Raw genomic sequence first — 16787 nt, 5'->3', positions numbered from 1 at the left:
TCTAATTGATGGCTCACCCTGTCAGCCCACTAGAAATAATAGTATGTCTCCTTCAAAATCACACCTTACCATCTTAAAAGAAAATTCAGTAAATGCAGTCCTATGTTTGATAAAAGAAAATATGATGATTATAGTAGGAATGCCTTTGACTACATATCTTCTTGATCAAAGCCAACCTGGTCTAATCAACAATAGACCTATTATCAATGGTTTTTTCAGTCATCCCACTTAATTCTATATCTAGGACTACCCAGTGTGTCCTTACTTAAAGATGGTTGTCAATTTCTAGTTGTTCAAGTGACTGCATAGAAGTTCCCTTTTTGACTGGGTGTTGTATGCTAGGTATGAAACATATTTTTTCCTTAAAGAAGAAACCAAAGTTATTTAATGTTGTTCTGAGAGTATTAAGAATATAGTATTGTTTAGAGATAGGAAACCATATTATGTGTGTTGGGATAGCTTGGCAATTGTTCATGAAAAGTTGGCAATTATTCATGAAAATGGAGGTATCATGTGAATCTACTTACTAGAAAGAGAATTTAAGTATTGGTACTGTTAGTATTTGGTACTAGTGCTATAAATATTGCTGGTATTACAACTATATACACATACATTATTACTGTAAATGTTTTTGGTACTACTTCAGAAAATATACAGAAACTAGTACTGTATCTTTCCTCCTACTACTACTGCTCATACCACTACTGTAATTAGTTATAGAAAGAAAGTTTGGCCAGCAGTTATTTTGTATTTTGTGAAAAGCTCTGCTAATTCCAAATGTAGAAGTTTTAATGTGATCATAGTTTTATACTTAATCATTATATAGAATTAGAAAGAAATCATACCAGTGGATTTGATGATTTGGTATCTGTATTGATGGTCACTAAAGGAAGAGAAATAGTTAAAATGTTGTAGTTCATCATTAATAACAACGTTCTGCATTCTGTAAAATATATTGGAGTTAAGAAAGATTCAGCAGTAGCTAACTGTATCAAAAGTGTCTACTTTCTACAAGAAATTCCTTTTGTTTAAATAGACTTGGAAAAAAGATATCGAAAAGTTTGATTATAACAAGAGCTAATAAGGGACACACTAAAGGCAAAGGCTAGGAAGTCATTTGGGCCTGTGATTTAGATAATGGTTGGGCACCAAAAGATTTAGGTAATTTGATGACTGCAAACAATTAAGGGGTAAGGGACAGGCAGGTGGACTGGAAATTGTTGTTTAGTCTCAGGTCAGCTCTGAGTAAGTAAACTTATAGTTAAAGCAGTTACACCTGTAACCAACATACCTCATCTGAAGTTTCTAGAAACAAAACAAAGCCCTCTAAAAGCTGTGAATTCCTTTATGTCAGAGCTGACTTAATAGTTACATCTTCTAAGTAGAAACTGTAGTTTAGATCAGTGGTTCTCAACCGTTTTTTTGCCTATGGACCCCTCTTATTTCTATTTTACTCTACTGGACCCCCATTGTCATTTGATGTTTAAATAAAATCCTGTTATATTTTTATAATTGAATATTATTAGGAATTGTATAAAAAAATATGTTGAAATATTTTGTGTATTGTAGAAATGTAACCAAATTCATTGTACATAAATTTTAACAAAAAAAAAAATCTTATATGGACCCCCGCCAATGGCCATATCAACTCCAGTTGAAAACACTTGGTTTAGAGCGAACAGATTAGTACAATCATAATCTCTTAATTTATCAGGTTGTTGTGATGCATTATCAATACAAGCACTTGCTGTATTTATTTTATTGGTATCAGTGTATTGATAACAACTTCACAAGAGGTACTTGTACCTCTTATACTTATAGTATCATCTTCCCTCCACCTCCTCTTCCTCCTCTACTACTGCTACTGCTGCTGCTGCTGATGCCGCCACCGCCACCACCACTACTACTACTACAATTAGTAGTTTTGATACTATCAGTACAAATAACACTGGTGCCAGCAGTTATAACAGTTAACAACGTCTATAACATGTACCATTTAGTGTTAATCAGAAATCATGTAATATTATTATTGTCTCACCACAATATTTTTTGCTTTGCTTTCATTTACTTTCAGATTGTCCGCAGATCTGGGGTCGAAGAGAAAGTTCTCTGTCTTGTCAGACACCGACAGGGACATTTTTGTGAAACTGCTTGCCTCATAATATGCGTTGTAGCCTGGGAAGGTATTCCAAACAGCATAGCAAATGAGATGTATTCCTACCTAGTGCCAACATTGACAGAGTTTGGTTTAGAAACTGATCGACGCTGTGGATACAATGAACAGTATGTAATTTTGTAACTAGCTTTCATATCAGTCTGTGTGACCTGTTGCCTTAACAACAGTCTGAGTGTAGAGAAGCCATGCCGTATCATATTATCAGTATGGGAGCCTTTGAACTAACAATGGAGCCTCTAGGTGGTTGCTCAACCTACTAGAAAAAGCAACCAAGTATCTCTCAAACTACCCCTTATCGTCTCAAAAAGGAAAGAATACATTATTTAATGTATTCTCTCCTCTCTGAGATTTTAAGCTGTAGTTTAATAATGTAGTCCTAGATACTCTTAAAGGGATAGGATGGTCATAGCTGGAATGCCTTTGACCATTCTGTCTGTTGACTTGGCTTGCTCTGGACTAATCTACAACAGAAACTATCAAGAAATAAGCTAATGCTGTAAAAAGTGAAGCCAGTGTAGTTAGTGGGGTACTCTATGGAGTCACACAAACTGCTAGAGTAGCAGTATTGTGAATCACTTCATATTATCTTAAAATCAGAAGACATTGGATAATTAATTCCTTGATACACTGTCTGATAAAAGTTAAGTCCATGACTGGGACACCTTTGTTTTTAGGTTTGCTTGATTTGGACAGATCAAATCTAAACAACAATTGTTCGAGAATAAAAATAAGAGTTACACTTAGTAATATGTTAACTATATGTGTGTGTATTTTTATAGGGAGAAAGATCAGGTAATATTCCATCTACTGATGTAATGCAATAGGTACATACATCATCATCATCATCATCATCGTCATCATCATCAGCGTTTAACTTCCGTTTTCCATGCTAGCATGGGTTGGACGGTTTGACCAGGATCTGGGAAGCCAGAAGGCTGCACCAGGCTCTAGTTTGATCTGGCAGTGTTTCTACAGCTGGATGCCCTTCCTAAAGCCAACCCCTCTGTGAGTGTAGTGGGTGCTTTTTATGTGCCAGGCGAGGCTGGCAATGGCCACAATCAGATTGGTGCTTTTTACGTGCCACCGGCACAGAAGCCAGTCAAGGCAGCACTGGCATCGGCCATGTTCGGATGGTGCTTTTTACGTGGCACTAGCACGGAAGCTAGTCAAGGCAGTGCTGGCATCAGCCATGTTCGAATGGTGCTTTTTACGTGCCACCGGCACAGGGAACACAACTACAATTTCCATTGATTTTTGATGTTGATGTACTTGACTCAATAGGTCTCCTCAAGCACAGGGTAATTGTATGTACATACAAGTGTATGTAACTATTACAAGTATGCTCAAGTTAACTTACACCTAAAACTCTGACTTGAACTGTAACTAAAACAAAAAGCAGTGATCTTACAGCTGCCTATCAATGAATGCCTATTATGTAAGTGCTTGTGTGCACATGCATGGATTTGTGTGAATGTATGTAAAGGTTGATATTTCATGTACTGCCACCAATTGAGTGGTGAAGTAATGGTGATATTACTGACATTCTTTGTTGGCATTATGTCTGGTTGTTTTGCTCTTTCGAAGATTTCTGGAATAAAAACTCCCTTATATGGTATGGGTTGGTGACAGGAAGAGCATCCAGCCATAAATCCTTAGCTCAGATACCTTGCCATCCAAAACCATGCTAGCATGGGAAAAAACAGATGATCAGTGTATGAATATATATATATATATATATATATATATATATATATACGCACACACACACACATATATATATATATATCTGTAAATATAGTATGTGACAATTATTCGGTAGCCATGATAAAACTCCGAGTTTCCGCCCCGACATCTGAAACTTGGAGTTTTATCATGGCTACTGAATAATTGTCACATATTATATTTACAGATAAATTCCTCTATTTACACAATATCGAGGTCTCTTTCATTCTTTTGTTGTCTTACCATTTCTATTAATATATATATATATATATATATATATATATATATATATATATATATATATATATATATATATATATATATATACATATATATATATATAAATGTTTGTTTTAATGTCAAGCTATATGTAAAAGAACTTTAACATTAAACTGAGGAATTACTCAATTCTTTTTAGTTGAGTAAACATTTATTAACTTTTACAAAGAAAGGGTTGACAATATCTTTGCTGTTTTGGTGTTCTTGCCTTTATCAAACTTTGTCTGATTTTATATATATAATATATACACATGTACATGTGCACATGCACACACATATTTAGTTATATATATGTGTGCACACACATAAAAGCTCACAATTCTCATGTTAAATGAAGTAACCCACATATACTATCTCTCCCTGCAGACATAACCATTAAAAAAAAGAACAGTGTCTTTAGCTGAACTGATAATACATTGATGTATTAAAAATCAAAGGGGTAGGGGTCCAAAAATGAAAAATATGGTTGTGAACCACTGTTCTAAATGACTGCTTCACTTGGTAGAAACAGTAGTCAATTTTCTTAAACCATAAGCAACTATCTTAAGTAAGGAAGTGACACATTGGTGAATCTTGTCCTACATATTCTTATTGGTTGGATGATCATAGTTGGAATGCCTTTGAATTTGTTTGTTCAGTCAGAGTTGGAAACAACAATGAAAATAGATCCTATCAGTTATGGAATATCTGTTCAGTTAATTAAGCTGAATTTCTATATAACTACTATATTATTGAAAAGGTTGCAAGACACAATGAAAATTTTAGGAAAATAAGAATAAGAAATAAGTGGAAATTTTACCAGTGAGTGTGTTAAATTATAAGGCACAAAAAGAAAATGACTCTCCCCAGACACAATAGAATACTATTTAAGAACTATTCACATTTCCTAAAATGATAAAAAAATCCTGTTTCGGCTGATATATTTATTTTGCAATTAGTGGAAAATAGTAACATTAGTTATGAGTTTCCACTGGTTCACTATATTTCTCATGGTGAGAGCAACAAAGGAATGTCACCAGTTTTTCTGTTTCTCACTCAAGTTTATATCCTTTTCTGATCAAAACTGATGAAAGATATACACATACACACATATGTGTGCATATACAACTTTGTGTGATATCATGGCCATTTAGTCAACAGTAAACATGTAGTTTGATTCCGGTATGTAATTTTTGTTCACTTTTTTGTGTGAGAGGTTTTTGCTCCAAAGATTATGAGCTATTAATGCATATGAGAAACTTTGTAAATATAAGATGTGATTGTGTGTATGTACACACACATTGCTCATATGCAATAATGGCTCATAATGTATGGGATAAAACCCTTTACATAGAAAAAAGGGAACAGAATCACCTACAGGAATTGAACCGTGCGTCAACTATAGACCATTTGGCTATGATATTACACATGCATATATTGTAGTTGTACTTGTCTGGCAAGTAACTTGATCTGAGATCAAGTGTTAAAACTGGAGCAACCTCACACTTTCTAACTATCAAGTTCCACTCACAAGGTATTGGTCATCCTAAGACAATAGCAAAAGACATTTGCTTAAAGTATTGCATAATTGGATTGAACTCTTGACTGGTTGTGAAGCTGACCGCTTAACCTTACAACTGCTAATATAGTTTTATCTAAATATGAAAGCATATTTATGTAGTCCTATTTACTTATTGCATTTTTCTTTTACTTCAGAAAAACCTGTGCTTGTCAAGGTATGGATATAAAAAAAAGAGGTGCTTCTTTTTCTTTCGGGTGCTCTTGGAGTATGTATTTCAATGGATGTAAATTTGCTCGAAGTAAGGATGCTAAAAAGTTTAGACTGAAAGATACAGTATTGGTAAGTTCATTTGGATCAATTATGAACTACTTTTTTTTTTAGATACAAGGTTTGAAGATACTATAAGATAGTTTATGTCCATGATAAAATCGCAGACTACAGCATACATGTGATCACAAAAACACAAATTTCACAACTTGCGAAATAAACACAGCAATGTCATTCATCACACTGCCTCATGAAGGTCACTACTAGCTTTCCTTGTGCACACAACTGTGTGCTGCCATCTGTTGGTACACTACAGAACTAGTCTGGGAACCTTTTGATACCACTTACAGAATGGAAGACACTGTTAGTCTCTGTTGTTCTGTCCATTTAAGAAAGTGAAAACATTTAATGCTTAAATATTGCACCTGGAGAAACTTTGATTTTTTTTAACATAGTGAAATAATTTAATTTTTCTTTGTATTAATATAAAACTATGGTTCATTTGAAACCACTACATAATTAATAATGAATGTTATTATTTTCTAATCAAAGATAGATAAGGAAAACAAAAGATTTTGTTTGCACTGTCTTATTTTTACAGTCAGAGGGCAAGATGAAAGAAGGCTGTGGGCCATAGATTGTTGACTCATTGGCTGCACCGTCATTCGAAATCTTATTACAACTACTGTATTATGTTCCAAGTTGAAACATGATGCATCTGCTTGGCTTGCCAATCTAAAAAATAAATACTACTTCTATTTCTTGCTTGAGACCTTAGCAGTATGAAGGGCAAACATAAAGTATATGGTCTAACGAAATGTTAATTATTCATCCCCCCCTCTCTCTCTCTTGATACATACACTGAGATATGATGGAAACATGTCCTATCCTTAAGAACTTTAGTATTTCTGACCTTAGGAGTTATTAATAAACCTCTCTTATGCTCAATATATTTAACGTGTTGGAAATAATCACCTTATGCAGTACAATACAGAAATCACCAACAAAGGTTCTTTCCTTTCATCAGACATCCAACAGTCATCTTTTGCTTTTGAAAATTGCAATGAAACCCAGATTTTGGGGTTTCATATCAATAGTCATTAACCATGTCTGGTTTGAGACTCAAAATTTCCTGCTTTCGTGTTTCACCTAATTGTAACTATTTGAAACTCAGGCTTCCCAGCAGAGCATTCCACCACAATACATATTGAAAGATACCCCTCTTTCTCTCTCCATAGAGACCAAACAGTTCTTTTTTTCCTTCTCAGTTCCAATCCTTCTCCACTTTTCGCATAAAATTTATCCATATACCATATCAGTGCTCTTTCTCTGCTATGAAATGAGACATTACTCAATGTTGTTTTCACAAATGAGTTCTGTTCATCAGTACCAAAACACCAACACTACTTACCTTGAAGTTAGAAATTATCATTTGTCTTAACCATTTTATCATTGTATTTCTGTTGAAATATACTAGCTTTATTTCAATTAATTTGAAAATAATGAAGGATTTTGCAAAATTTCTTTGTCATTATTAAGTTGATGTTTGGAACATAAATTACCTTGAAATGTGGATGGAAGGGTTTAATTTAGATCACTTTATAACATATAGTTTGTATCATAGGATCAAAGATGGTCTCAGACAGATTAGTATCAAAATTTTAATAAAGGAAATGCAATTACATAGTGGCAGAATACTAAATCTACAGTAATCTGTTTTGTGCCTTTATGTTTTGAGTTCAAATCCTGACAGAGTCACTTCTAACTTTTGTCATTGTGATGCTGATAAAACATATACCCATTAGATATTGTGGATTCATTCAGTTTACTGTTTTTCTACCATACAAACTATGGACTTGTGCTGATGTAAAAAATTGTTGTTATGAAGATATTTGGCACAGATAGTAAAGAGCCAGTTAGATGCTTTATTATATCTGTTGTTTCATCATTGTTAGATCAAATATTCCCCAGATCAACTTTACTTTACATGCTTCTTAGTCAATCAATTAAGTACCAATAAGATACAATAATGTACCAGATTCAAACAATTGACTATAATTCTCTCTCTATTTACAAACATAAACTTGTGGTATATTGTTGTCTATTCATTTTAGGATGAAGTTGCAGAAAATAAATTCCAGAGTTTAGCAACAAGACTTGCTCCATTATATAAATCAGTGGCACCTGAATCCTACAACAACCAGGTAAAGAATCATCTACAATTTTTTTATAATCATTCAGCTCTAGTTAAAGTTTATTATAAATCTTTGCTTTGTACTAATATGTACAGTTATGCTCACTAACTAAAATATATCACCTCCACTCTAGGATGGAGTAATTAATTAAATCAAATTGAGTATTTGCAAGCATTTTAATCACAATGTGATTGGACATGATATGTGCGATAATAATGTGGCATTTTGATTGTAATTGTTATCTCACCATGATACAATAGCTTTGAATGATTCCTTTTGAAGATATATTCAAAAGCAGTATATTATAAGAAGTAAAAAAATATCAAATTTTGCAATGGCTATTGATATGAGCTGAATTACTCAATTTGATTAATTTTCTATACTTTTATATGTGTAAAGGTTTGAGATTAATCATTATATATTTTAGGAAAATTATGTGCGCCTTCACATGTGAAGGTGCATGGTTCAGTGGTTAGAGCATTGAGCTTACGATCGTGAAGTTGTGAGCTTGAATCCCGGACTGGGCTGCGTGTTGTGTTCTTGAGCAAGACACTTTATTTCACGTTGCTCCAGTTCACTCAGCTGTAGAAATGAGTTGCGACGTCACAGGTGCCAAGCTGTATCGGCCCTTGCCTTTCCCTTGGATAACACTGGTGGCGTGGAGAGGGGAGGCCGGTATGCATGGACAACTGCTGGCTTTCCACAAGACAGTCTTGCCCGGACTTGTGCCTGGGAGGGTAGCTTTCTAGGTGCAATCCCATGGTCAGTGTCGTGACCGAAGGTGGTCTCAGAATTTTAGGAAAATGAGTTATGAATAAATTTGTTTTTAAAAATTACTCTTAAAAATCTTTTTAAATGATACAAACAATATGTAGGGTTTAATTATTTAATGACAAAACAACTTCCTTTATTGTGATATATATACTTCACCCAGAGATTTATTATAACTTCCTTTATCTTTTCATTAAAACAGGTATTTTTTGAAGACAGTGGTTATGAATGTCGCCTTGGTTACCGGGATGAAAATTCAAAACCTTCACGGCCATTTTCTGGTGTGACTGCCTGTGTGGACTTTTGTGCCCATTCACATAAAGATTTGCACAATATGAACAATGGATGCACTGTGGTAAATATCATCACCATCTTCAAAATGTTTAAATGTCTGGGAATCCTTTAGAGATAAGAAATTCTTTAATATTTACATGCATTAGTGGCCAAGTGGATAACAGCATTATTATCCATAGTTTAGAAATAAAGATTCCTTGTTTGAATTCTGACAGGTATTATGACAAGTATTACATCTGATGATAATCAGAGTTTGAACTAAGAGAAACATTATGTTGTAAGTGTTAAAAAGAAATTATAACTAAAGATGAAGCTTACTGTCTAAAAATGGTAATCATATTAAAAGTTTGAAGTTGTCATGTAAAAGATATGTAAAATATATAAGAAAATATATTTTGTTAAACTAAAATAACTATTTTATATAATAGATCGCTATTTTATCTCCTTGTTTCTTTCTGTGGAAGAGCGTAGGCTCGAAGCCTTAAAGACTTCTTCACTTCCCAAGTGTTAAACTAATACATCTGTTTGTTGTCTGCACCACCTGTCTTTGTCTTTTGTTTTTTTGTGGATTCTCCCCCTATTTTGTATAATATTCAATTTTGATATGCAACAGTTTTTAACTACACCCAATAATTGACTATCAATGCCAAAATGGAAGATTTCTCTTAAAGTGGAACCAATTGGGGCTAAAATAGGCAATAAGCAAAGACATTTAAATAACATACCCAGAAATATTCCTTTTAAAAGAAATATATTTCATTTTGATTTAAAATAAAATATCTGTTTTGAAATCTTATTTTGTTTTTCATCTATAGTTAAAAATATAATGAAAAACATAAGAGGCAAATTGAGTCTTTTGTAATATATCTATTTCAAAATTGACAATAAGTTAGATTCTATAAAATATATAGTCACTCCTTTCTTTCTTTATATATATATATATCATCAGTAATGATTTACTTCAATTATATTTAATAGGTTGTAACTTTGACAAAACATGGACCTCTAGAAAAACCAGTTGAAGAGCAACTACATGTTTTACCCCTTTATATTTTGGATCTCAAAGATAAAAAGTTTGAAGAAAAATTGAAGAAAGGATGCGTTGAGATTCTCGCAAACTATCCCAAGATTGCACATGTTCGCGCTACTCCAGTAACACCTAAACGTAAAGGGAAGAATAAGAAGGATAGTCCTTCTAACAAAAGAGTCAATTCTCGCATGAGTTCACCCAGAAAAGCAACTTTTTTGAATTCAAAGAATGCAAATCTTATGTCTCAAGCTGCTACTAATGCTAAATCTAACCTTTGTTCTAATCTTCCTCAGAATGCCATGGCAAATATCTCTGGATATAAGAACATCGTTGATAAAATTAACTTATTACAGAACAGCACAGTAAATAATATATCATCATCATCATCATCATCTGCAGCATCAGCATTGTCATCAACAGCACCACCTCAAGCATCATTGTCATCACCATCATCCTTATCATCATTAAATACATCATTATCTTCTTCATCATCAACACCACTAGCACCTTTACCATCATCACAATCATCATCATCATCATCGTTTAAAGTTGGCTCGGTAGAAGAGAGTAACAAAAATTCAAATGATCAGTCAGTGAATAATGTTGCTCCTTTAAAGCCCCCAACAAATGCACAGTCAAATAATGAAAACACGTACAATCAGTTTTGTAAATATTTATATTCTCATGGTACATTCCCTCCAGCAAATTTTCTGAAGGATGGTGATTCTGAAGCTATAAAAATGCTGACTGGCCAATCAGCAGCTATTGGCAAAGATGGTCTGATAGATCCTTCATTGCATCAGCAGTTTAGAAACATTGATCTCCCTAAAACCTATGAGGGTCTAAAGAAAATGTCAACTGATGTCTTATTGCCAACAGGATCAGTATGTAATGTCCCTTTTGTTAACTCTAATGTTAAAGACAGTAAGCGTCCCTTCTCTGCATCTAGTTTAACATCAGATGACTTTGAGTCTCCTCTACACTTGTTATCTGAAGCAGTTATGATTCGGAGCCAGACTGCTGTAGAAAAATCACGAACAGTTTCACCCCAGTCACAAGCTGGTGTGAATATATCAACTCCAAGAAAGCCAGCTCCAAATACAGAATTACCAGCTGCTGTTATGGGTGCTGCCAATCAGAATGCTGTAAATTTTTCTAACCATCTATCTAGAAATTCATGTTCAAATGCTAATATACCATTAGATTTATCAAAAGACCAACATTCCAGACTATCATCTCTTAGTTCTAATTTTGATAGGAAAGATATTTTTGATAAAGTCAATAGTAATTTATGCCAAACTAGTGTTTCATCTTATTCTCCTTCAAATTCTAAAAACCTTACTTCAACACCGCCATTAAGTACGCCATTTTTACAAGCTGATGGATCAATGGAAGACTCTCGTTTGAATGGCAACAGTGCCGAACTAATTAGCTCTGAGCTTGAGTTCAATGAACAAAGCTTCAGAGATCCAGATATTGGAGGTGTTGCTATTGCATTAACACATGGTTCTGTGTTATTTGAAGTTGCTAAGCGAGAGTTGCATGCAACAACTGCTCTTCTGAATCCTAACAGATTTTCACCAACACGAATTAGTCTAGTATTTTATCAACACAAAAGTATGAATTTACGTTACCATGGCTGGTATGAGAACGAACGTAAGCTTGAATTACAGCGTCAGAAACGACTACAAAAGATGAAAGAAGAGACAAATAAAAACATTCCCCTTCCAAGTGAGGAGTTGAAACCTGGAAGTAAGAAGAGGCGTAAAAAGGAAGAGACAACAGAGGTAAAGAGCCCTGCTCAGTACAAGTATATGTGGGAGACAGCGATTAGACATACTGTAACTCGAACAACAGACACCGTGATCACTCAATCTATAGATCCTCAACCTACTGTTACGGGTCCTTATCAAAAATGGATCTGTCAATGATTTTTCTAATTTTGTTGTTTTTATTAACTAATGAAATGCATTATAGACAAATAATTTACATCTCATTAACCTTTAAGTAATTTCTTCATTCTTTTATATGAAGAAATTATTTTCTCATTCTTTTTTACTGGAATTCTATCACTTCACTTCAATTCGCCCAACACAAGTAATATTCTATTCATTGCTGTTTTCATTTAACTTTCTGTTTTATTAGTATTAATTTTTTTCACTTTTGTTGCTTGGATTTATGGTTAATTTAATTTTTAGACTTAATTTGTCAGTGAATGGAATTGATATTATTCATTTAACTCGGAAGACTCTTTCATCAGTTTTGATCATTATTTTTAAAATCTTCATTTTTTTATTTATGAAATATTTATAACAAAAGTTTTGAAATTGATTTTTACAAAAATTATTGAAAGATGTGTAAATTGTCTTTCATTGAAAATTGCAATTTTTCTCATTTCTGAGGAGATCTTTGATGCTTCAGTTTTCATTGTAGTGAACCATACACTTCAGCAGCTGAAGTGTCATTAGTTAATTAGTGATTGCATAGCATGTCTTTCATCCATAGATTTCATTAGTATTACTGGGTCCTAGTATATCATTAATTACTGTAAGCCACTAGTGTTTCATTGGTCTGTACTGGTTCCCTGTATGCTTTTAGACATAGCACAACATTACTTTGCCATAAATTACGAGTTTATATTGAATTTTTATTGCATTACACTTTGGTACATTAACATACAAAATTTAGCATTTAATAAGAATTATTTTAAAAATATTTTAAATCTTGAGAGTTTTATTATTTTAAAATTGATGTTTCATTTTAATAATTTCTAACATCAGCCAAGAGTTAACTTTGCTTAAAGTTTTAAGGCTACACCTATATCATGAAAAAAGTGAAAAAAAATTTTTTTTAATTGGATAAAAATATCATATGAATATGCTTTTCTTTGATTTGGTAGAACAAAGCAAAAACATTTTTTACAAAAATATACAACTCATATTGACAAATTTCAAATTCTTTTTGCTGTTGTTTCCTCTTATATTTTTACACTTTGTGGAGACATACATAAATTAAATCAAACCAACATCAATGAACAATACTAAACTCCTATTTAATATTGTAAAGAAGTTATAATTTAGATTTCTTTTATTTTTATTGTCATATGTATTTATATGTGTGTTTGTGTGTGCTGTAGGAGAAGAGTGTATAATGCAACATTATATTTTCATTTATATTTGTAACTTCAGGAAAAATGTAGTTATCTGCTGCTTCCTGTTGACATTTTTTTTCTTCAAAATGTAAGGAATATAAATAGCAACAACAACAATAATTTCTTTTGCTTACTATATGGGCCCAGGATGCTGGAGACAGAACAAAAGCAGAATACCAAATATAATTTAAGCAGGGTATTTACATTGAGTAAAAGGGTGAAAGCAACAAAATAATATTTTACAACTACTACTTATAGTAATAACAACTAGATAACAGTAATTCGCAATAGCATTGTGGAACATCAAAATAACAAAAAGGAATTCCAAAAATAGTTGGGGGTAACCACATAGAGTTATTAAGGACATCCTTCATATAACCTGGATTACTTTGACATACAAAAGGCAAGTGCCTTCTCCTAGTTCTTGCTATTGGCCGATATCCACATAATTAATGTAGGCCCTTTTATTCAAGTCAGTTTCACCACTCACCAATTTTTATAAAATTTATTGGAGGGTAGCATCTCTCTCTCTCTACTCTCACCATCTTCTTCAAATGGTATGTAGAAAAAACTGATGAGGGCTTGGCCTGAGAGGAAAAGCTTTCCTTAGAGCTTTCAGCTGCATCTACCACACAATTTTCTTAGCCATAACCACCAGGCAGAAGAAGACTACTCACTCTTCCTTATCAAAGGAAGACATGGATTGATTTCATGATAGACTGAGTTGATAGCCGGATCTGTCCTGAATGCAATAACAACTGTTTGACATAAACCCATGAATAAGTAGTGTACGGGTGCTGAATGGGTGTGTGCCAGGCAATTTTATCATTGTGAATGTGTCTTGGGCTCCAATGTGATCATTCCTGTATTATCATTAACATGACCTTCAAACATTAGGCCTCACTGAGGCAGTGACTAGTGACCAAGACCTTTAGAAATATGAGAAGATCCGGCAAGCCAAGTGGGACAATAACTCGTGGCCTATGCCAGGGGTGTAACCAGCCCACTTATGCATACCTTTCCTTCATTGGACACTAAATTCTGCTTGCGAAGACCTGTTGAGGCAAGTGAAATCAAAATCGAAATCAAATTCGATGACTGGCATCTGTGCTAGCGGAGCGCTAAGAGCACTATCCAAGCATGATTGTTGCCAGTGCAGCTGACTGGCTTCCATGCCGGTGTCACATAAAAGCACTATTTGAGCATGATTATTACCAGCATCACCTTACTGGCACTTGTGCTGGTGGCACGTGAAAAAATATTCGAGCAAGGTCGTTGCCAGTACCGTCTGACTGGCCCTCATGCTGGTGGCATGTAAAAGCACCCACTACACTCTCAGAGTGGTTGGCGTTAGGAATGGCATCCAGCTGTAGAAACTCTGCCAGATCAGATTGGAGCCTGGTGCAACTATCTGGTTCGCCAGTCCTCCGTCAAATCGTCCAACCTATGCCAGCATGGAAAACGATGATGATGATGAAGCAAAGCCACTCTTTGGAAATTGTTCAGAAACCCCCTACCTGAAGGTCCTCCGGAAAGAAGAGACTGCTAAGACTGCCTTTGATGACACTTAGAATCACTCCCAGGTCATTGTCACTCACACCACTCTCCTATAGAATTTGGGAGTTGGTTTTCCATTGACCAGATTGTCTAGCTGATAGAATGCAGTGAGCACCTGGCAACCATTCAGTTGCCAAATGTTCAATTTTGGTCTGCATTTGACCCAGGACTGCAACACCATCAAAGAGACAAGTACAGAAAGATGCTACATGGATGGTGGCCACACTTGTTTACTGTTGTCATTGTCCAGGAATCTCTGTAGCTGTGTCAACCTCCGCACATGGTTGCATATTAGTGACCACAGTATCCTTAATCTCCTTTGGATCAGATGTTAACAACAAACAAACCTCCTGACCAGTAGAACCTGTCCCTTCCATAAGAAGCCATAGAGCATATGTTCCAATTGGTCAGATATTTTCTAGGACATGTTATGAAGGTCAGGCAGTAGTAGTCTTGGTATGAATTCTCTAATTTAAAGAATCTTGGACTAGAAGTGGAAAATTTACAATGTTCATGTTTATCCCAAGCACATTATTACGGTTCCAGACACAATCATAAAGGGACTACAGATTCAGTTTTCTGAAAACTTCCTATGATAATTTCTTTTGACTACACTACTGGGTTATTTTTCAAGGAACAGAGTAATAGTAATCAAATCAAAACCAGTATATTGCAGTACATATGTTATTAGCACTCTCCTCCAAATAATTATAGCATCAATGATTAATAATCTACTATGGAAATCTGCAATCTTAATCATTGGATATCAGGCTTGAAAAAAGCGTTCCATTTGCTATTTCACCAATGTCTATGACTAATGTTACACCATTCTACATCCTTTAATTACTTTATTTAAGAGTGGAAAGACATTTTTGATAGTTTGTTTCATTTACAAAATTATGGATACATTCTGCTGCTGACTTCAAACTCATTAACAGGTGCTGAATCTTTACATATTTAAACATTGATTTATATTATTTTTTACATATTTAACATCCATGCATTCTTCCATATTTGTTCTTTATTCACATTTTCATTTCATAGATACAGATTTATAGTTACATTTTTGATACTTTTAATATAGAAAATCAATTTGCAAATGGGAAAAAAATATAGTACTATATACATGTGAATACATACACTCATACAAACATATATATTCATTTTATAGTATCTTATTACAGCAAATTTAAAATTATACATTTAAGTTTATTCATGTTTTTTTTTATTGTTGGAGAATATAATCTTTTTGTTTTTTTAATTGAAAAAGATTGTAAACTTTTTCTCCATTTATCTCATTGTTTATTTTGCACTTGGAATAGTTTTTTAAAAAAGAAGAAATGAAATGAACTTAGCACAGGAAAGTTAGAAGAGTAAATAAATGTATTTGTTTTCATAGTTTTACAAAACTTCATTAATGAAATTGACGCATTCTTTTCATACTTCTTTAAATATATGAGACTTTAAAAAATGTCATCCGTCCATTTGGATTACATTCTGTTCTATTTCTGAAAATTTGATTCAGGAAAAGAGTAGGATTGAACTAGCAACGACCAGAAATGTTTCTAGAGTTTACTTTCCATAGATTCTCTCTATTAATTTGTGTCTTCCAATTCATCATGATTGCTAGCAGGTAACCCAACAACTTCTATAACTTGACTATTCATGTCTGGATAATGGTTTCCCTGTTACATATATGATATATTTGATGAAGATTATTTTTTTTTTAATTTGTTTTGTGATTTTGTTTTATACTCTTTTACTTGTTTCAGTCATTTGACTGTGGCCATGCTGGAGCACCGCCTTTAGTTGAGCAAATCGACCCCAGGATTTATTCTTTGTAA

General features: G+C 33.8%; 1 protein-coding gene across 4 annotated transcripts in view; it reads left to right on the top strand.

The window, feature by feature from the left end:
- Nucleotides 1-14486, top strand: part of LOC115213579 (methylcytosine dioxygenase tet3-A-like) — an 85201-nt gene extending 70715 nt beyond the window's left edge. For all 4 annotated transcript variants that reach the window (XM_029782584.2, XM_036507717.1, XM_036507721.1 and 1 more), the window contains exons 7-11: nucleotides 2075-2283; nucleotides 5873-6017; nucleotides 8060-8149; nucleotides 9114-9266; nucleotides 10184-14486. In XM_029782584.2, the coding sequence (XP_029638444.1) occupies nucleotides 2075-2283; nucleotides 5873-6017; nucleotides 8060-8149; nucleotides 9114-9266; nucleotides 10184-12166 (2580 nt within the window). In that variant the 3' untranslated portion in view covers nucleotides 12167-14486. The remainder of the gene's footprint in view (nucleotides 1-2074; nucleotides 2284-5872; nucleotides 6018-8059; nucleotides 8150-9113; nucleotides 9267-10183) is intronic.
- The last annotated feature ends 2301 nt before the right edge of the window (nucleotides 14487-16787 follow it).

This window comes from Octopus sinensis, linkage group LG1 (genome assembly GCF_006345805.1).
Source record: "Octopus sinensis linkage group LG1, ASM634580v1, whole genome shotgun sequence".
NCBI lineage: Eukaryota > Metazoa > Mollusca > Cephalopoda > Octopoda > Octopodidae > Octopus > Octopus sinensis.
This window is presented reverse-complemented; position numbering and strand designations above follow the sequence as displayed.